Here is a 21,191-nt window from a genome sequence, read left to right as displayed (position 1 = left end):
GTATCATGCGACTGCATTGTTTCCCCTATTTTTTATTTGAAGGTAAAAAAAAAAAAAAAAAGCTATAGATTTGTTCTCATGATGAGACGAATACTTAATGATTCCTGGTTAGTCTCATATCCTCCTCCAAGATGAATTGCTGTGTGATTGAAACAAAAATTCCTCACTTTATAAACATGAGTGCATCTTTATTTTTATACAGTATTCACCTTTAAATTGTCTCATTGAAGTGTTAATAAATGCATTCTTACACAACAAAGTGTATTCTGCAATGTACACACAGGAATCAGCGTTTCATTTGTAGACAGGTTTAGAAGAGAGAGAGCACACCTTGCTGTCATAAATCTGTCAACTTAGTCACTATCACAAGGGAGGAAGACCCTGAAAAGTGAATGGTGGCAGACATTTATCACTGTATTTCTGTCACTTTTTGTGTAGAAGCGGGAGAGGAAGAAAAGAGCGAGGGAGGAATCTATTGAAACCTTCGAGAGAAACATAAAAGGATGAATAGAATCTGATGTTATCAAATGACAGGGACCGGCAGCATCCAAACCCAGCACAGTACTTTATCTGTAGTCAAATAAGAAGAAGGTGAAACCGTCAGTGAGGGATGAATACATGGATGAAAGACGGATGTTAAGGATCTTTTAACATAAAGAAAACGCAGAAGAATGAGCAGCGAAGTTAAGACGTAGCGCATTCTGAGAGGCAAGATGAGGAAATGACAGTGTGATTAAAAGGTGGCGAATATCTAGAGAAGACAATGATGTAGGAGAACATGAGAAGAGAAGTCTTGCTTAACCTATATGTGTGTGGTCGATATCTGATCCACCCTCTGCTCTCTCACATTTCACAGCCCTGAACTGTGAGTCAGTGCAGCCTGGTCCAACAACTACAGAGCAGAAGCAGGCCTCCCAGTCCTGAGACCTTATTGTATTTTCATAAAACTCATTATGTTTGTAAAATCAGTCTGAGACATTTTACCAAGAAGGATTACACACCAGTCAGCCTCAGAGCAACGATCCTGACAGTTGGCTTTCACTCTAAGATATGTTTATATTCCTGAGGTCATGAAGAAATTTGCTCCTTGCTTGAAGCTATATGATGATACTAAATTAACATATCACCATGGTAACGGTTTAATCTTCAGCCATTAACTTTGATTCAAAACTAGTAGCCTAACTCTGTTTTCACAAAACTGAAAGGACTGAAAAATTGTCTGAGGTTGAATTTCATTTTGAGTTTCCTTGCTCAGCTGAAATCCAGAGTGAGTCAACACTTCCAACCACCATTACTTCTGCCTCCTCAACTCGTTATAGTCGTCTTCTGACCACAGCCGAACCAGCTATCGTGTAAATATTTCTAAAATATATGACACCCACAGTGCAGCATGCTCAAATGCTACAGTAAAACACTGTTTAAAGGGCCCAATCAAACATATTCCTTCGATTAACTATAACGATAGCAAACTGTTACTGGCTCCACTGTGTAAAATGTCTGAAACAAGTTTGTCAGCTTTAGCCTTTGACAACAGAGGAAATCATTAGCACTGCCTGACAGTCAGAGGATAGTGGTATTAGTCAGATGAGTCTTCTTGCTCTTTTGTTCGTGGTGTCAGAGGAGCTTGTAATGAAGTATAATGTTCCAGCAGAGTGTAACACAACACAAGTGTTAGCTGTTAATGGGATGGTGTTTGAAACAGGTGCTGAATATTGGCAGGACTGTACACAGTGACACATTACTCTACATTTCAACTTTAGAGAATCAGTTCACTGAAATTATAGAATAATATATTTTCTTTTTTGCCTCTGTTTGGTGTCAAGTCATGCAGATATATTTGGATTTATTCGCTTACGTTTTCAGTTATGAGATTTAAGCAGGTCAATACAGGAAGGTTAATAGATGATATGTCTTTGGGTTAGATCCTTCGAATTTTCTAAAGGTGTATTCACACCTGTGGTTCTTTGCTTTGTTCCTGTTGCATTTTGTTTTTGGATCGTTTGTGTTCACACTGTAACAGTTCAAAGCGGTCCAAAGTTGTAAACAAATGCCATGTGCTAACCGACTTCTCTTATTGGTCAGAAATCTTCCCTGGAAGGAGGAGGAGGTTGCTCATGAAAAATAAAAACCATGGAAGAGAGCTAGGTCTCAACTGCTCTGAAAATTAAAATCTGACCCTGTCCGAACTGCGGTTGAAGCACCGACCCGACCCAATCCAAGTCATTTGTGTATATTTTCGTCCCAAATCTGACCAGAACAGCCAAAAAAAAAAGAAAAAAGAAGCCAACCGGAGTGATCCTCAACCCGAACTCGGCCTGAATCAGCGCGTCCGGTCGCTGTATCGGCTGTGTCGATTACGTTCTCACTGTAAACGAACCACTACAGGGCTCGAATGGAAACAAGCCGTATCTAGATCTAGATCTCGGCCCGCTTGTTTTGTTCCCCATCCGAGCACGATTGTTGTGTTCACATATGACCAAATGAACTGATCTTTGAGGTTGAAAAAAAAGTTTTAAAAACATTAATGTTAAAGTTAATAAAGTATTGGTCCCAGACTTTTGGATTCCACTGTCCCATGATAAAAAGATGAAAGCCTCATATATACATATAGAAATTAGCTGAAAGATTTATATGGATATTTTTATTGAGAGTTATTGAGGGTGAAAAGGGCACGTGAAGTTCATTTTTCCCATGATTTCCAAACCAATCTGGTGACGCTGCTGTTGAAGTCGACCTCCGACTTCAAGGAGATAAAGCTTCCTTTGCACCTCATAGCCTGAGTTCATGAAGTTCTCCGTGGTAGCTCAGATTCTCATCCTTCAAGTCAAACCAGTGGCCAGCTTGTTTCCAAGAGAAAGTCTCTGTGGGCAGAGCCCCTTCTGCCACTATTGTGCCTGATGGCGTGAGAAGAGATACAAATGATAACCTAAATGTATTTGTAATCACGGTTGTAACAAACATGTTGAGGGTCTTCATGGGAGATTTGTCAAACCACAAGAAGCTCTTTGTGCTGCTGCCCTGAGATCTGTCAGTATGACTCAGGCCACATGACGAGTCAATTCTAAGAGACAACCACAGAAGGAGGAAGGAGAGGCATCACAGATGAAAACAATACAGCTACCAATTCAAGGGCTATGACGACAACACAACATTGATGCTGTCTCTCCCCGTTTCTAAGATCAAAAGAAGATCCTGCATCTCTTATCCTCTTATCTTCACTAGTGATAGAAGTTGTGTGTTTTAATGCGTCTTTTATCAAGAATTCTCAAAAACTTTAAAAGCCCTGAGGGTCATAAACAAAAATGCAAAAGTAGTGGAGAAGTCTGATGTTTTGGCAAGTTCTACACTTAAAAAGATGGCGACGAGTCTAAAGAAAACACTATTTTTGTGATTTATACAAGAAACAGGCTCTTTGACGTGTTTAATAGTGAGTGCAATAGTTTAAGGAACAGTGCAGTGCTGTCATCGGACTGGCTGCAACACAAAGCAGAGGCAAAGGGGATTAACATGGAGCTGTAACCGCAGTGCACTGATCATCTTCAACTGGCCTATGGCCAAACCTCTAGTCTGGACCACCAGCCGCAGGCTCCCCACTCATCACTATTACCACGCACACACACAGACATGTATTATCTGTCATCACTGTAGTGAACTGCAGATGGAATATACAGTGATTAAGCCGATGGGCAGTGAGAGGGAGCGAGAGGACAGTCAGTCCCATCTCATAACATCGCTGGTGGAATGTGAGAAAACCCTTCACTTTCAAAAATGTTGGCTTCCTTTTTTTCTTGGGGTTTTTAACTTTTTCTGTTCTTGCAGGAGACAATGAGGCAACACATGATGCAGTCACTTTTCTTTTTCTCAAATATGGTTATTGAGCTTTCTCTTCCCTTTTTTTTTTACATTAAAGCAGATATCAGTGGCACGGCCGTTTCGGCTAATGCTGTGTTCAAGGCAGGCTTTTGAAACCGTAAGTTACAGCTTCAAGTCACAACTACGACTTGGTAGCGTTCCAGGTAACCCTGAAATACTTCATGTAAGTGATTGCTGACGGAAAATAGGACTATTTAGGACTTATATTAACAAAAACATTCCACTGATATCTGCTTTAACATAATAAACACACAACAAAACACTCAGTACAACATGTGTCTAGACAGCCCATACATCTCACATAACCCTCATCAGTACAATGAATAGGAAACAGCCCACATAACCCCCCATAGAAAAACTAGATAGATTAAAATATATATATTATATATTTGGTAGAAACAGTATTTTAACACATGACTGATTAGTGCTGTATAGGAAAAGCTGGTTGGGGAGTGTGAATGTAACACAATCACCAGTGTGTGGGAGAGGTGTTAGTTCAGATGGTTAAATATTCAGGTGAAACCTGAGAATGCGCATTACAATGTTCTGCCTCACACCTGTGACACATCATGTAAGAGTATGTATTCATACTGCGCAAATCTGTATTTAGAAGTGGCCTGATGTGTTTTATTGTGCAGAAACACAATGAAAGGAACATATCAAATGAACCGACTCTGAGACCATTTAACTGTTCTTCAAAGTTTTAGCTCTATGATTCATATTAGGTCAAAGGAGGAAATACACCTGCAACACTTGACCTACACATCTTTGAATCACAGGATAATCTCAAAACCTACTGGGTCATATGATCCTGTATCTCAAATGACCTACGGGCTAGTTTCTTTCTCAGTTTTTTTCCCCAATTTGTGATCAAACTCACTTGAGATGAGGCATCACCACTCAGCCACCGTGTCTGTAAAGCAATGGTCATGAAACCCTTGAAGTTTTTCCAGCACTCAACAGCTTTTAGCCCTTGCTTTTCTCCTTCACTGGCAATACTTTAGGAGTTCATGTGTATAAACCCTTTTCTGAATGAATGCACCAACATGCAGGAGGTAAAGCAGAATTTCAGGCTGGTTCGTGACGTGGTTTTCCGTCTGCTTCGGTCTGTGTTGTAGGAGTGTAATGATATGAAACAGCTTGCAGACAGAACGGACAGTAGCCCTGCTGGAGTGGAAACAGTCTGCTCCAATGTGACCACACTATGTCAAGCAAAGAGGGAACTGCTGAGATGAGTTGACGGCCTGTTTGAAAGCGGTGTGATCCTGAATGACACTGCCAACGACACACACCAACCAGCAGGGATTTGCGTCAGCAGAATGATGAACGCTGAATTGTTCAGGATTGTGAGAGAATGTAAAGCTCTGTGAGATTTTTGCCTGTCACATTTATTAACAAAGGAGTAAATTAAGTCACTAACAGACAGAACAGATATCAGATATGAGTGGGTTACTGGTGTATGCATGTCAACATGCCTGCTAAACTGCCTATATGTGAGTCAAATACAGCTATTGACAAATCTGGAGATTTCAACTAGATTACACATTATTTTCCTCAGATGCAGTTGCCATAGAAATGCAGATGAACAGCTAAACAATGAATATGAATGAAAGAACAAATATCGGCAAGTTGCAATTTTGTCATTTGTCGAGCCTAAAGTGAACCAGGTCACTCAAACCAGACTTTAACTTCAATTTAAAACATAAGCTAACAAAAGTAAACTGCTGTAGCTGCTCAACTAAACTGTTAGCTACCTGAAACAATAAACTCTGTTAAGTAACATTTACCCCACTAACTAGGCTATATGCTACAAAAAGTACCTGTTGATCACGGGATATAATCAAAACAAAACATTTTCTCAACACTACTGTTTCCAGAGTTAAAAATTAATACTTAGTCTAAATGCATGCAGTTGCATTGTACATGAGTCTTTCTTGAACACAAACAAGACTGGGGGCAGAAAGAGAAATAATATGTACTAAAATCGAACCCAGTCTGGAGCCATTTATTTTTATTGTAGTTGGGCCAGAACCGATTTAATCCCCAAAGACAGCAATTACTATAAATCTAAAACAAACCGTCAACAGTTGTTAACAGCTATTATATTTTTTGGAAGATAATTAAAGTTTAAGGCTTTTATTCCTGCTATTTGCTCCAACTTAATGGGACCTGCTGCGTCACTCACCATGAAAAAAAAAACAATATGAATTTGGGAGTTACAACATACTACAGCTGTTCCCTTTGGGGTTATAAAGGTTATGAATGTTACACAATGTACATAGCATACACTGTCAATACATCAATGTACATTCCTCTCATCGTTTACACATATGGCTCCAAAGCACCTTTGCCACGCTGAGGTACAGAGTGGAACTGCTCTAATCTCCCTTGTAAACACAGTAGTGGTGTGTGTGTGTGTGTGTGTGTGTGTGTGTGTGTGTGTGTGTGTGTGTGTCTAAGACCCCAGGAGTCAAACCAGACCCCAACTCACCATTCATCCTCCCCTCATGAGGAAAAGGCAGTCCTCCCTTGCTCCTTGCTATCCCTCCATCCTCCTGTCTTTCACCACTTCTAAAATCTCTACATACCCCCTCCCATCTGACCCTCTGTCCCTCGTGTCCTCCTGCGTTTTGATGTCCTACAACTTAATCCATTGATGTCTTCGGCCCCCTTGGTCCTTTCTGTTTTCTTGTTCTCTTTTACTCCATGAATAAATGCAGTCTGCAGCCCTCTGTGTTCTTGTGTGTAAATCTACACTGTGTCTGTAGACTCCCAAGTATAAAAAAAAAGGAGGAACCTCTCACTTCCTCCATAAACACCACAGCAAGAGCTTCTGAGGCTTTCACCCTCTGTAAATGCAGTTATGTCTTGTAAATAAGAGAAACATAAAAAGTTGTTGAAATGTCTGAGATGGGAAAAGATCTGTGTTTCTTTAGCATGACCATTTTTCCAATATGCTCTAGTTACATGTTAGCTACAGCTATCGCATTAGCCTACCCGTCAACTAACATTTTTTAGCTGCGACATTAACATAAATGATGAGGGTTAGACTTAATGTGCTGTTTTCTGCAGTCTGTTTTGTTTATGTTGAGTATTTATAAGACTTTTTTTTCTGTTTGTTTCATTAATAGCCTAAGATTTATGTGTTAATTACTGTAGTGTGTATGTAATTGCAGCCTTAATTGTTTATGTTTTGTTTGGGGGGCGCATACAGTTTAACTTTAATTCCTAACAAACAATGCGACATGCACACACACACACAGTTGCACCAGTCCTGCATTCTTATCTTCAAACACAAACCACATCCATCTAAACTCAAAGCCAAGCAGAAAGAGCAACACTGCACTGTGCCAACAACTGACACGCCACTGAATCATGCCGGTGTAAATCTACTGCTGATCAGGACGCTAAAACAATATGCACTTCCCGACCATGTAAGCAAGCACTCCTCTGTGATAGCTGCAGCATTGCACAAGTGTCTCCTCATCTTTGTCAAATTCACAGCATGAAATAAAATAAAATAAAACACAAGATTGTTTTAAATTAGAAAAAAGATGCACACCTCAATGAAATCTAAATATTTAAGCCAAGTTTCTCCATTCATGGTCATGTTCTGATGAAAGACACAGGAGAGATGTATGAACCATATCCAGACTCACAACACTGAGATTAGATGTCCAGATCAGCCCACTGATACAAGCACATGAGAATCTGAAAAAACAGTGGTGAACACACACCGGGTGCTTGAGTAAGGCAACCAATCACAGCTTAATAAATGAATGGATCATGACAGAAAAAGCAAAAAAAAACATTACCACCAAAAATTGCAGCTATTTACGCTGACCATGAGTAAACATTGGTGTGTAACTTTCCAAAAATACCTTTACAAGTATTTACAAGCCTGTGATCCCCTAACAGACATCTGTTTCCCCCCTGAGGTGAATGGACCCTGAAATGAATCCTACTAAGCCAGAAAATGACTCACAGAGCAAAAACAGGGAGCAAACAGTTCAAACCTCTGACTCACAGCCCCTTTATAACCCCTCTATAACCTTTCTTAGTCGAGTACGACCTTCTAATGACCCTTCATAGTGCCTTAATAACCCCCATGCAGGCCTAAGTGAGCAGAGACAGAACTGATGGAAATTTGATATCTGGTGCTCCGCTGCCCTGTAATTCACTCACACACATCATCTAGCTTTGACCAAGAGTCCACAGGCAGGTAGGATCTGCTCACAGGCATGCAGACAGCACAGACGCATCATGTTCACATGAACACAACCACAGACACACAGTGGCTGATGTCCAGCTGCTGTAGGTATGAAGGCTACTTTTCACTGTTAGAAAAGAAGAAGGGGGATAGTAGTAACGTGGCATGTTTATTTGGCCTTTGATTCATTTAAGTTATGCCATATGGTAGAAAGTGCCCCACAACACCGAGAAGCAGACACATTTTTAACAGATTACCAGAACAGGAAATAAAACTTTGACCTCTGTCATGTTTCTGCCATGCTTTAACCTTTGAGGTACGCAGAACAACAGTAAGTCTAAAAAAACAACTCCTCTCCTCTCTCAATGCAAAAACAAAAGCCCTTCCACGGGTTACTTTGAGCTAATCACTCAAACTCTTACAGCAAGTTCCTGCACTTTCCAAAAGACACTAAACTCTGGCAGATGCAAACCAAAGCAACAAGATTATAATGTATTTCAAAGCTTGTTTTTTTGGAGAATGCACATACGCAAATATTCCGTTATTTCTGAGAGTTGATACCACTTTCTGTTTGGTTTGGTAAATATGAAGCTGCAGCCAGCAGCCTAGCTTAGTACAATGTCTGTAAACATAGGAAGAAGCTCTGTCCAAAAGAAACTAAATACATCCAAGTAGGATATTATAACCTGATCAGATCTGTGCAAAAACAGGCAAAAAGGTGTGAAAGCGATGTGTATTATTGGACAAGAGTCCAAGTGGAGGTCTCAAACCTCTGTACAAAAATGACCCTAACAATATCACCACGCTGTGTCTAATGAGAAATTATTGAACAGAGTTATTTGTCTTAACAACAGACTGAGATAAAGAATGGCAATAAACCAGAACATGTGCTTGATAGAAAACCATGTGTAAATTCAAAGTAGGTTTCCAGCTGCTTTTTTCCCGTTCTTTTTTTTTGCAGAGCTCAGTGTGACTGTGGCATCACTGTGGGACACACTTTCTGTCTTGTTTTCTGCCTAAATCTGTGGTGGATCTTCCCTACTGTGGATTCTGTGGATAAATTGTCCTGACACAAAAGAATAACATTTGAGAAACTGTTATGTTTCATGCCTTAGCTGAATTATGGGCGAGCTGAAATGGAAAAACCTGCTGTGTGTAAACCAGTCACTCACTGAATCTATTATTCAACAAAAGATACCCCTGATTACGGCGCTTTTACACTGAGGCTGAACACACAGGAAACTATCAACATACGCTGAAGTCACACAGGAAGCTGCCGTAATGTCAACAAAGCACAATGTCATCATCAAAGGATCCATAACAAGAAGGAGGAGGCCCTGGCCTCACATGCATCAGGGATGGAAGGGAAACCCATGGAAAAAAAAAACTGCCCCACACACCACACACACACACCTACACGCTTGTGATGACAGCAGTAGAGACTACTGCTACTTAGGCTGCAGATGACTTGAGTGAATGGCTGCTCACTCTTTTCAGCTTTTCATCAGCTGCTTCTTTGTGATACAGACTCTGTTTTCCCTGTGGACTTTGTTTCTCGCATCACCAACCAGATGCCTTTTTTAGATGAGAGTTAGTCGAAAAGATCTTGCAAAAATCAATATCTCACATTGTGCCTGCACATATCTGTCTGTCTGTTTGTGAGTGTAAGTTTAGAAACTATTTTTTCATCAGGACAGACAGGCAGACACTGCCCATTGTCCAGCGCAACAAAGAATAAACTAACCTTAACCAAGAGACTGCTGCTGCACAGCACAAAACACATTACAGGTCGGCACAAACAAGCACTTTGCAAAGGGCAAATGCTGCACACAGTAAACCGTATATTGGACAGCCACAGAATGATGCATTGTTGTTTTCTGTAATTTGTATTGCTATTGTTGTTAATGACTGTGCTGAAGTTGAAAAGTCAACATCTGTCTGTCCTGAGCAACGAGACGGACAGTTTTTCAAATGTGAATCCTATTACAGCAGTTGCGTCATTCCTCCCCATGTTTGCCACACAGCTGTAGTAGAAGTTGATTTGTCATCTAAATCTGGACACAGTTAGCTGCTGGAACAGAAATCAAAATGCCAAAGCTGGTCATCATGTAGGTCTAAGGGAGATGAATTTTGACTCCGTTGCGCTGTTTTGACAGCTAGCTGGGAGAAAGAGAGTTGGGGAGAGCGATCGCTTTCTCTCTTTATCTCCTTCTTTTTCTCTGCCCCCATTTCCTACATCTGTAAAACCGATTATTCTTGTGCCGGATGGGTGAGATTAACCCCTAATAAGACTCCACATTAGCACCTCTCCGCTCTACAGCGTCTGCCTGTCTGTGATATGACGGATTAGCTGCTGAAAGCCTTGCGGTGCGGGGCAAAGTAACAACACGCACCTTCTCCAGGTCATGGAGCAGGGAGGAAGATAACCTTTGAATTTTGGCTTTGTTTTTACAACTTGCGTTTTTTCTTGGCACCTGGCTGAGTCTCTGTCTCATGTGCACACACCACACCATCACATATCCTCCTCCTTACATCTTCCCTCTGTTAGAGGCCCTGTGAGAGTTACACACACACACACACACACACACACACACACACACAGAGACAACTCTGGAAGAGTTAAGACTTTGCCCTCAGCCAGGTCATATCGACTTCCCCTGTGGGAGAGCGGGAACATACAGTGTATTAAAAATTCATGGCGCATGTCTTAAACTGGAATGATCCATAATAAAATAGGTTCAACCAGGCTGAGGGTGACAGGCAACACAGGAGAACACACAGACACACACTCAGTTAATAACCACAAAAGACATTAATCAGCCTGGCAACAGAGAAAAACCACAAATGCAAACACAAATTTATGCAGAACTAAGTTCACAAAATTCCTGCACCAAGTGTTTTATACACATTTCGATAACCATGCCTCTGGGGGCACAACGCCCCAGAGTCGACACACAAGTCATGATATTGATTTTCTCACTCATGCAAAGACACGCAGTCTAAGTCTTTCAAAATGACGCTTATGGATGCCACCTGTCCATATGGGATGTGATAAACACATCAGGGCCTCTGTCTTGTTTAGCTGAATTTAGTCTCTGTGGCTGTTAACACACGGCACCAGCCTTCCTGCCCGGCCTGTCCTCTCTTCCACGCCACCCCACCCAACACATACTCAAACTGACACACTCAAACAAAGTGTCCAGGGTTGCCTCTGCTTGCGGTGGAAGTTATCCATCACATTTTCATTCCCTCTCTTCATGGAGCCCCTCACAATCACCTCATCTCTCCTCGTCACATCTGCCAAAAAACCTTTTTCTCACGCTTGCAGCACCGACCGTTTGCAAATGTGCCCCCTGTGAAAACTTCTTAGACTTCACTATATTGACATGATGTTGAGTTTTCAAGTTTGGCCATCACCCCAAATCCCTGGATGACACCTCAGCTTGGTTTGAAACACTTTGAAAAAGGAAATGCCTCAGTGGTTGATATACTGCAGATCTATGGTGGTCAGGGTCAAGAGCTGTTTGGTGGATAGAAGCTATGGATTGTTTACATTGTTCTGCAGATTCAAGTCACTTGATTGATTGTTTAGTCTATGAGACAACAATTTCAGAGGGCCTCAGTGTCCTGTATCTTTGTTTTTATTTTTTGCACAAAACAAAACAAAAATCCAGATATCTAGTTGTTTATGATATGAATGAGTAAACTATGGCACAGTTTCCCTTGCAAATATAGCAGTGTTTCTGCTTCACCTGTTTCTGTGGATGATCATCACTGCCACTAAAAACTACAACAAACAAACAACAAAAACAAAGTAGTAGCCTACAGGTATTGACACTAAGGGGACAGAGAGACAACAAAAAACAGCTGCAGCCTTTAGCCCTCACGTTGTTAGCATCGTTAGCTCCTTGCTTCACAGCAGCGCTGACAGTTAGCTATCCTGCTAGCAAACAACATTTGCCAAAAGTGTTTGATAGTCTACTGGTAAAAGTTATCTCCGCAAAAGTGCAAAACGGATATAGGTTCAGGTTGTGTAGCAAACAAGTTACTTACACTTCAAGCAGAGGAAAGGCCAGTCCCGAGTCTGCTAACAGGGTCTTCTGTCTTGATAGAGGAAATCTCGCTTCAGACTTCATATTATTATCTGTTGTAAATGTGACACAGGTTGAGAAGAGTGAGAAAACTAGTTTTGACTGGTTTTAGCGGGCAACCGGTGCATGGTTTCTTTAATTAAGGCCTTTTTTTTCTTTTTGGAGAAAAATCACAGTGTCTGTCAAAGGAGAACATTTCAAAAGCCCGCGTTTACCTGGAGGCGCAGTTTGTTGTCCCACCTGTGGGCGGGCTCTGTCGTCACCTGTGGAGAGGAGGACCCACCCACCCAACAGGACGGACTGACTTACTCATCAGAGCAGAATCAAAAACAAGGAAGAGACACACAATATCCTCCTTTACAGGACGTTGTATCTTAGGATAGGTGTTTGCTGCTTTGTGATTGTTTAACAGAAAGGTTGGCGGCACTTAAATAGCCTGCCCTACTACATTTCATTTTCTCAGCGGTGTGAAGAATCAAAGCACTGTGAAATTGTTGTTGACACTTTCTGAAGGTCAAATTAGCATCCCCCCCCTCCCTCTTCCTTTTTTGCTGCAATGACACCATCAAAGCAGAAAACTGCAAAAACAGACAAAAATAAAAATGATATTCACATTGTGGGAAGTTACCATATAATGTAAACAGTGTTGAGGCTTATAGTGGGAAAAGAGAGCTTTGAAAAACATGTACTTATATTAAATCATAAATCAGCATCACTGTGTCCAAGAGCAGAAGGCAGACATTTTTCTGTGAAAAAGATCCATTGAGTCTCTGAACCCTAAAGTTTCATAAGGCAGTTTGACAAACACTGGATCAGGGCCAATATAACAGTATATAGAGAGATTTACAGCCTGTCAAAACACTTTTTTGAAAGCCAAAATTCCAGTTTGATTTGTGCACAGATTGCCACAGCTTTGTCTGAATTGAATATAGGTGCAAAAATATATATAGCACAGTATGTATGTATACATGTATAATATATACATATATATGTACAAATACTAAAGGTCTGCAGAGCTCATTGGAAATAGGTACAATGAGTGATTTTGACCATGACTGGAGAAAGCATTATGGAGATATGGCCCACTTCCTGTTTGTGTCATCACTGCCAACTTTGCCTCAGCCAGTTCATTTTAAATAAATGCTCCTGCCAGAAGTCTGAAATAAACTCACTCACAAACTAAAATAAAACGCTTCATTTACTAGAGCCCATCAGTTTTATGGGTTTTGGCCAATATGTGGAACTTCAACACTCAAATGCGCTCGATAAAAATAGGACAAATGAGAATGTTACAAATGGAAACTATGCAAATAGTTTCTGTGTTAACCAGAAAGAATATTATCGAGAATGAATCAACAATATAAAAGAAGCAAGATTCAAATCAGTGAATAAAATGGCTGGAACTGCTTTGTTTGGAGTTTGTACTCATTTGAATATGAAGTTTGATTAAATTTGGTGTGTTGGTGGCGCTGCAGGAGTATTATATTGGTAATATTTCATCTTTCAAACTAGACACCCTGCAAAACCATCTGAAAGTTAGTGCAGTTGGTACCTACTCTGGCCAAAGCCAAGACAGTTTTAAATTAACTAAACAACTTTTTTTTCTCATTTTTTTTAAAATGTCTGAACAGTCGAACAAACCACGTTTTAATCACTGAAGAAACTCTGGGGCAGATTTTGCAACATTAATCAACAGCTCAGAAGTTTGGATGAGTTCCCAAAGGGAAACAAAAAGCAACCCAGGACAAATGTGTTCAGCAGCTGACAAGCCTGTGTGGCTTATTCTGTGCTTTCAGCTTGTACTGAGACAGATAATGTGCTCCATTTGACTGAACAGCCTCAAGTAAAGATAGTGTAAGCGATTGTTATCCATTACATTTTGTAAAAATCAAATTCAGTGAAAATCTCCAATGGTCTGCCAGCTGTCCATTCTGTGGGCTTGAAGAAAAAAACAATCTGATATTCATTATTTTAAATGAAAAAAAAAACAGCTTGGCTTGCTTGTGAATTTATTTGGTTGAGTAATGTCTGCCAAGAAATGTGATGTTACCCTCCAACCTCATTAGCTTAGCTACAAACCTACAGTCATCTTTTCTGTCTGTGTAATTTTGTAAAACAATTTAAACCACTATCTCTCTGGTCAAAGAATGTTTTACATTATAAGGTTCATTATGACTCAGTCGTGTCCATAAATTTGGGAGGAGGAGCTTCTGAAGGAGCACTGATTTGGGGAAAGCTTTGACAGTTTTAGCAGCTGGTGGAGTGTGCTGCCGTCTAGTGGCTGCTGAAACAATCAAACATTTGCCTTTCCTTTTTCCCTTGGGATGTCTTGGCATTTAAACAAATTTAGAAATGGCAAGTCTTATTTTACATGTGAATATTTATTAATAATTACAACAACAACAACAAATAGAAAAGTGTATATAGAAAAAGAAAAAAAACACACAAAACACAGTACAGTCTGATCAGACATCCATAAAAAATTCAACTCTAGGTACAATAACTACGTATTTTCAATGTATCGGTGATGGAAAAAAAGACACCACTGTACTTTTTTTTTTAAATATCTAAGGTTATGAGTGATACAATACTTTCAAAACTTGTTAAGAACACATGAAACAGATGAGTGAATCGGGTGAATGAAGTAATTTGTTTCTTCTTTCCAAGATAAGATAAAATGAAAGCACAAATGATGGTGGATAATCCCACTCACTTACACAGTCCTTGAAGTGACCAGAGATCACATGTCTCTTTACAAACTGACCGCCTTGGACTTTAAGATCTGCACAGTTTCCCGCATCTTCTGTATAGCCACCTCGTCGTCCTCCACGGCCTTAGAGCAGGCACGGTGAACTCTGCTGTGCAGCTCCTCCAGGCATTTCTGTAGCACAAAACGCCCAATGGTGAGCAATGACCCGCTAAGAACAGCCTCATCACATCAACACATTTTAACATTAGAATATGAACACAGGTTATTGAATAGTTTGTGCTTTAGTATTTTAGTATAATAATTGATGTTTGCTGTCATTTATTTCCTGTATGACAATCTATGACAATATTTGACACTTGATAGCAGTATTCTCTTAACATTGTGCTTGATCCACATAGATTGTATTTCCTACATGAGACTGACACATCGTTGCAGAAACATTTTACCTCTGTAGTCGACAGGTGGTTAGCAGCTGTGGTAAACACAGATGCCAGGTTGTTAGCGACTGTTCGTCTCTCCTCATTGGTCTCTTGCAGCACCAGGTGGTACCTTGAGAAGAGATGAACACAAATCTTTTATTCCGGGCATAAAACAGACAGAAATGGAGTATGGTAATCGCCATAGAAGACCATACTGTTGGTTTTGAAGCAGCAAGTTTTAGACATATATTCTTGTATTGATAATCACTTACTGTTGCTGTGCTGCCTTCAGCTGTTGCACTGCATCATCGTATCCATAATTTACTTTCTTCTCCAAAAGTGTACGATGGTTTTCCACAGAATCCATCTCTGCTGCCCAATCCTCCTCCTCTCGGGCCAGCTCCTACAGACACAGAGACAGAAAATCAGATATTACATGTATGAAGCAGTTGTGGTTTTTGTGTTATAAACATTTGTAAAAACCCAATTACTTTCTCTTTGTGCCTCGCTGCACTGAATCCCATTGTACTGGATACTATCACAAAAATTCTCTCTTTTTGTGGGTTTCTATACATTCTCTCTTTAATTCAATTTAATTGGTGGAATTGATGAAAAATGGTTGTTCCATGTCTGTAAAGCAGTGTCAGTTGAGTCACTATTTAAAGGCTGCCAGATGTACCTGCATGTCAGATTCCAGCCGTTCATCCAGCTTGCGAACCTGCTCTTTCAGCTGCTTCAGATCGTTGGACTTGTCCAAGATGTTTGAATTCAACTAAAAGACACAAACACACAACCAAAGAGACAAAGACACAGAACAAGTGTTAATGTCAGAACCCCATCAGACACAACATTTTAAACCTCACATCCCATTCACTGTCAATTTTTGGAGATCACAGAGAAAAGCCCCACATCTGCGACTCATCATTCATGTCATACGTGGTGTGTACATGCCTTCAGATGTGGCAATATTTCTGGACACACGTGCAACAGTTTTGTTACCTGTTCACACGACTCCTCCAGACTGAGGTTCATGTTGGCCAATCGACTGTTCTCCTCCTCCACATCACTGATCAGCTTCCTCAGGAGCATCTACAGCACAAATCACAACAAGTGCACACGATTCCACAATCTATCAGCAAACAGAATAAAATAACAATACCACAAATAGTTGCTGGCTAGTCCGTCTAGTTCATATTTAACTGATTTAAAATATAAAACTCTGTTCTTACATGGATGTAAATAACAGCGTATACTGGATCACTAGCTGAAGGTACCTGTATCTGTGTTTTATGCTGGACTGTACTGCTGGGTCCACTTTCAAAAGGCCTCATCTCAAAATCATGACCACAGGCATTCTCCGCAGACTGTGGGATCAGCTTCAGTTTACGCGCCAACTTGTGGTACTCCGCTACCTTTACCTCCGCCTACAATTGAGGGAAATAGGAGGACAGAGCAGACGAAGAGGGGCAAAGAAAAAAGAAACCACAGGTCAGAATATGAGTCACTGGATAAAAACAGCTGATCTTCTACACTAACTGTAAACCACACAAGCACAATAGAGACAAAGTATACTTAAAATTCACAAAATTGAGTTTCATTCTGTATGCAGAGAATGATATCAAGAAAAACACTGTGATTTCAAAAACCATGATTCATGTGTCATGTACCCCACCAACAAAATGGGGCTGATGCCTACGGCTCTTTGCTTGTGTGCTACATGTACTCAGTACCTTCTCTTTCACTTTGGCCAGCATGATCTCTGAATTCCACATGTGCTGTTCGGCGTCTTCAAGCGACTTGCTGAGGGTGGAGATGGTCTGTTGGAGCTCTCTTTTCTCTCTGTTGATCCTCTCCACGTCAGCTGGAGTAAACTTTTGCTTCTGTAGGAGGTTTTGCAGCTCCTCCCGCTGATGTTTTAGAGATTCCACTTGACTGACTGCAAAAACGACAGGAGAATCATGATGTATAAGAAATCAGCAAGCCGCCCACAGATCAGGCTAACTATTGGTCAAATTGAGCCCATTTCATTTCCTGTGTTTACCAGAGGCCTCCGACATCTTATTCAGCTCTGAGTCTTTATTCTCCAGGTTGGCTCTAAAGGTTTCCAGGCTGCTTAGATAACTCTGGAGTTTCTTCAGATCTGCCTGCAGCTTCACCTTTTCTATCCTCTTGGTATTTAGACGGTCCTATCCAGGGGAAGGAGAAAGAAAATGATCTGTGTGATGTCTTGCTGCTCATCCTACTCACATTTCATCTACTGAAAGAACTCGGCACACTTTAATGCACAACTTTCCAAATATTTAAAATCATACTCTAATCTACACACATAGGTTGGTAGTATTAATATTATTTAGGTCCCTGACCGTCTGGTTCTCTTTCTCCAGTCTCTCAACCTCATCACTGAGTATCTTGTGCTTCTCCTCCATGGAGGCCAGCAGGGCTTCATCAACGTTGTAAAGCTTCTCTGCAAAGACAAACAGAGCACACGCAATTCTTACTGATTATGTTTAAATATAAAGGGAAATGAATTGAATATTTTAAAATAAATAAATAGAAATAAATGCTGTGCTACTTAGTTTAGTGAGGAATGCGTCATCAAATACTTTAAAATAAATAAATAGAAATAAACGCTGTGCTTACTTAGTTTGGTGAGGAATGCGTCATTGTCGTCCTCAAATGTGTCATTACCCTGCATGAACCCGGCGTATGTCTCAGCTGTGTAATCAAGGAAGAGCTGGAAAACACACACACACACACACACACACACACACACACACACACACACACACACACACACACACACACACACACACACACACACACACACACACACACACACACACACACACACCACACACACACACACACACACACACACACACACACACACACACACGTTTACATAAAACAGAAATTTGTGCTACATTCAATTCTGTTGGGAACTTTGATTCCAAGAAAACCTGAGCAGCTTTGTTAACCCCAAAACTAAAGAAATATACACAGGTTTTTAAGTGATGGGGTGTTTCTGGCTCGTGATGCTGTGGAAAGATATCAAGGTACCTTGTTATAATCAGCCCCATCCTCAATATTGTCACCATCTTCACAGAAGTCAGTGAACAGCAGCTCCTGCTTACTCAGACTCCAGCTGACCTGACACACAGAACACACAAAAACATTTTAATGTATTTCTTTAAATAGAAATTAAACGGTTCATTCTATATTTGTAGCAAATCAACCTGCTTTTAGATAAAAAAAAAAAAAAAGAGGACCCAGAACCGATTGCTACTCACCTTGACGTTATTAATGAGCCACATGAGAGCACCCAGGGCCTGAGGCCAGGTATGGGGAGCTCCAACAGAATACATTGAACTCTTGGAGAGAACAAATGGATACCTAAAACCATAAACAGGATGAGCAACAATGAGCAATGCCAAAGAGTCGACATGGAAAATCATTAACAAATGGAAGGTATTAGTGCTTGTATATCTTTGTCTGTGATCTTTTTAATCAACGCATAAGTCCTGTGTTATATACGTATGATAATGTGTAAAATACGTAACACTAAATATATTTCACCTCAGGGTTCTTATGAGAGCTGGAACCTCCTCCTCAACTTTGGAGTCTGGCATCTGAAACGTTGGGTCCAGCTGCCGGTAGATGAACTCAAACATCTTCACAAACTCCTTGGTAGAGGGAGACTGGAGAGTCTTAGATGACAAAGTGCCCGGGTATCCGTACTCTGTTAAGAACTAGAAAGATATAAGACAGAATATCAGGATGGCTTCTGACCATTAAAATTACTTTTCATAAGACATTGATCCTGTACACTCATTACACAGACTGTCAAATTGTGTGTAACATAGTGAATTTACCTCATGTAGTTGTCTGATGCACTGCTGAACAAAAGATTTATCATGCAGAGGTCTGGTATCTTTGATCTTCTCAGTTCCTCCAAACCCAGACATGGTGCTGTTGCGAGGCATGCTAGCACCACTAGTTCTACAGTGAAAACAGTGACATACCACCTTTATATCAAATATAAATGTTGCTATTTGAAATTAAATAAAAATGGACATCTTCATTTTATTTGCATCTAAATATCTGCAATGTGGAAATGTAATGATGGGAAAGCAAAAGGCACATTCATAAAGTTAACAATTTACAAATTGGATTGTTTTTTTGATAGAGCAACTTCACTACTTTATTTAATATTACATCTGCTTTGCTACTATTGGTGTTTGTCCCACTTTATCAATGCATTTGTGATTTGCTTTCCATCATTACATTGTTACGCAGTTTCGTAAGTTTCTGAAATATTATTCACATACCGTGCACCAAAGAAGCTGGTCCGCCTTTCAGATGTCACCGACTGTGGTTTGGGTATATTGAGCTTTCCAAAGGAATGCTTACTGTAAAGGAACAAACTGAGTGTGAACAAATGGTCGTGCTTCACTTGAACAAGCAGCCAGCAATCCACCCATTACCTTTGTTAAACCATTTAAAATTATTGAACAGTGAAGGCTGAAAGTTTGTCATTGCACATAATAGAAACTGCAACATAAGTGAAAAAAGTAAAATAGCTTACAACAATTTTACTGCAAACTAATCAATTTACTGTTTTAGGCAGCTTTCAAGCAGAAGTGCCACTCATGTCTGCTGTTCTTCCTGGTCTTTTTTTTTTTCTTTAATTACACAGATCAAACTGTTCTAATCTAAAAATTAATGTTCAACTGTTACTACCAGCAAATGTTGTCCCACTTTATTCATATTTAAACTATTTCAGCATTCTTGTAGTGAGAGTAGTCACGTACTAAAGCATAATAATTCCTTCATGGGTGTGATTCACATTAGGTTTTACCAACCACACATTTGCTTGATAAAAGGGTGCAGTAAATCCAACCCAATCCATTTTATTTATAAAGCACAAACACAAAGGTAACAACCTACGTAGCGTAAAAAGCCAAAGAAAAGAGGTGGGTTTAAGAAGAGTTTTAAAATTAGAAAGTGAGGAGGCCTGTCTAATGTGCAGCGGTAGTTCATACCACAATTTTGGAGCTGCAGTGTCAGTGTAAGATAGCAGCATATTTACTGAATAAGTATTATGTCCAGAGACGTTATGTCTGAATGTATCGTAGCCTGAGTTACTTTCACCAACCTCTGGGGCGTTGTGTACACATTGCTCATCCTGTTGCTGTCTTGAACCCGCATCGGCAGCTCGGATTGTCTGCCTGCTCGACTCTTCCTTCCACTGGACACAAGTTATTATACAAAAGAAACATTTCACTTATTCACGTTATTGTACTGTTTAAAAAAGAAACTCACCCGCCACAATCTATAACTACACACTAAATGGGATAATACAATGGTAACGCTACGTTTTGACGTGACGACCGCGACTAGCCAACAACGTCCAAGCAAAGTTAACAAAACTGCCACATTTTGTGAGAAAATAACTTTCAGTCGGACAGAATAACATTAATAAAGGTCTTATAGTGAGTTTGAGACGTACCGCTCCATTTTTCGTGGGTTAAAAACTGATCAAATAAATCGATACACCGAGCAACGGACGAAGCAGCGAAACCGCCAAAACAATACAAACGGCGGTGACGTCAGCAGAGTACGGAGCGCAGTGTGGTCCAAGAAGGCTCCGTTTGAGCGATCTCTTATTTTGTAGGGTATGTTGTTTTACCATAGAGTGTTTTACACGGTATGATAAACAATTAGAATGAGGAAAAAATGATTTGTTATTTTTTTCTTGCTTAAATTTTGATACGATAACAATAGTTTTAAGTTTTCTTTATTCTTAAATGTACCTATAAAGAAATATAAACATACTTTTTTTTTTTTTTGTGGCATTTCAACATTTCAATTACATCCAGATTGCTTAC

The 21,191-nt window shown here is 40.2% G+C and overlaps 1 protein-coding gene across 1 annotated transcript; it reads right to left on the bottom strand.

The window, feature by feature from the left end:
* Positions 1-14,536: 14,536 nt before the first annotated feature.
* ndc80 (NDC80 kinetochore complex component) lies at positions 14,537-20,935 on the bottom strand. The gene is made up of 17 exons (XM_085786608.1): positions 20,813-20,935; positions 20,459-20,551; positions 19,632-19,712; positions 19,176-19,302; positions 18,880-19,052; positions 18,594-18,696; positions 18,364-18,453; positions 17,944-18,037; positions 17,667-17,767; positions 17,345-17,489; positions 17,034-17,239; positions 16,578-16,727; positions 16,303-16,392; positions 15,983-16,075; positions 15,576-15,706; positions 15,331-15,433; positions 14,537-15,055 (listed from the first exon to the last, which is right to left on the bottom strand). The coding sequence occupies exons 1-17, from the start codon at positions 20,818-20,820 to the stop codon at positions 14,927-14,929; spliced, it is 1,917 nt and encodes a 638-aa protein (XP_085642734.1). The 5' UTR covers positions 20,821-20,935; the 3' UTR covers positions 14,537-14,926.
* Positions 20,936-21,191: the final 256 nt, after the last annotated feature.

The sequence above is a fragment of the Trachurus japonicus genome, chromosome 9 (genome assembly GCF_045865225.1).
Source record: "Trachurus japonicus isolate A0001 chromosome 9, Traja_1.0".
Taxonomy (NCBI): Eukaryota; Metazoa; Chordata; class Actinopteri; order Carangiformes; family Carangidae; genus Trachurus; species Trachurus japonicus.
This window is presented reverse-complemented; position numbering and strand designations above follow the sequence as displayed.

Excerpts from the sequence above, each read along its gene's own strand:
- ndc80 (XM_085786608.1), bottom strand. Across the intron at positions 16,393-16,577 it reads AGCATAAAACACAGATACAG|ATGCTCCTGAGGAAGCTGAT; the intron begins GTACCTTCAGCT and ends TTTGTGCTGTAG. Across the intron at positions 15,434-15,575 it reads CTGAAGGCAGCACAGCAACA|GTACCACCTGGTGCTGCAAG; the intron begins GTAAGTGATTAT and ends TCTCTTCTCAAG.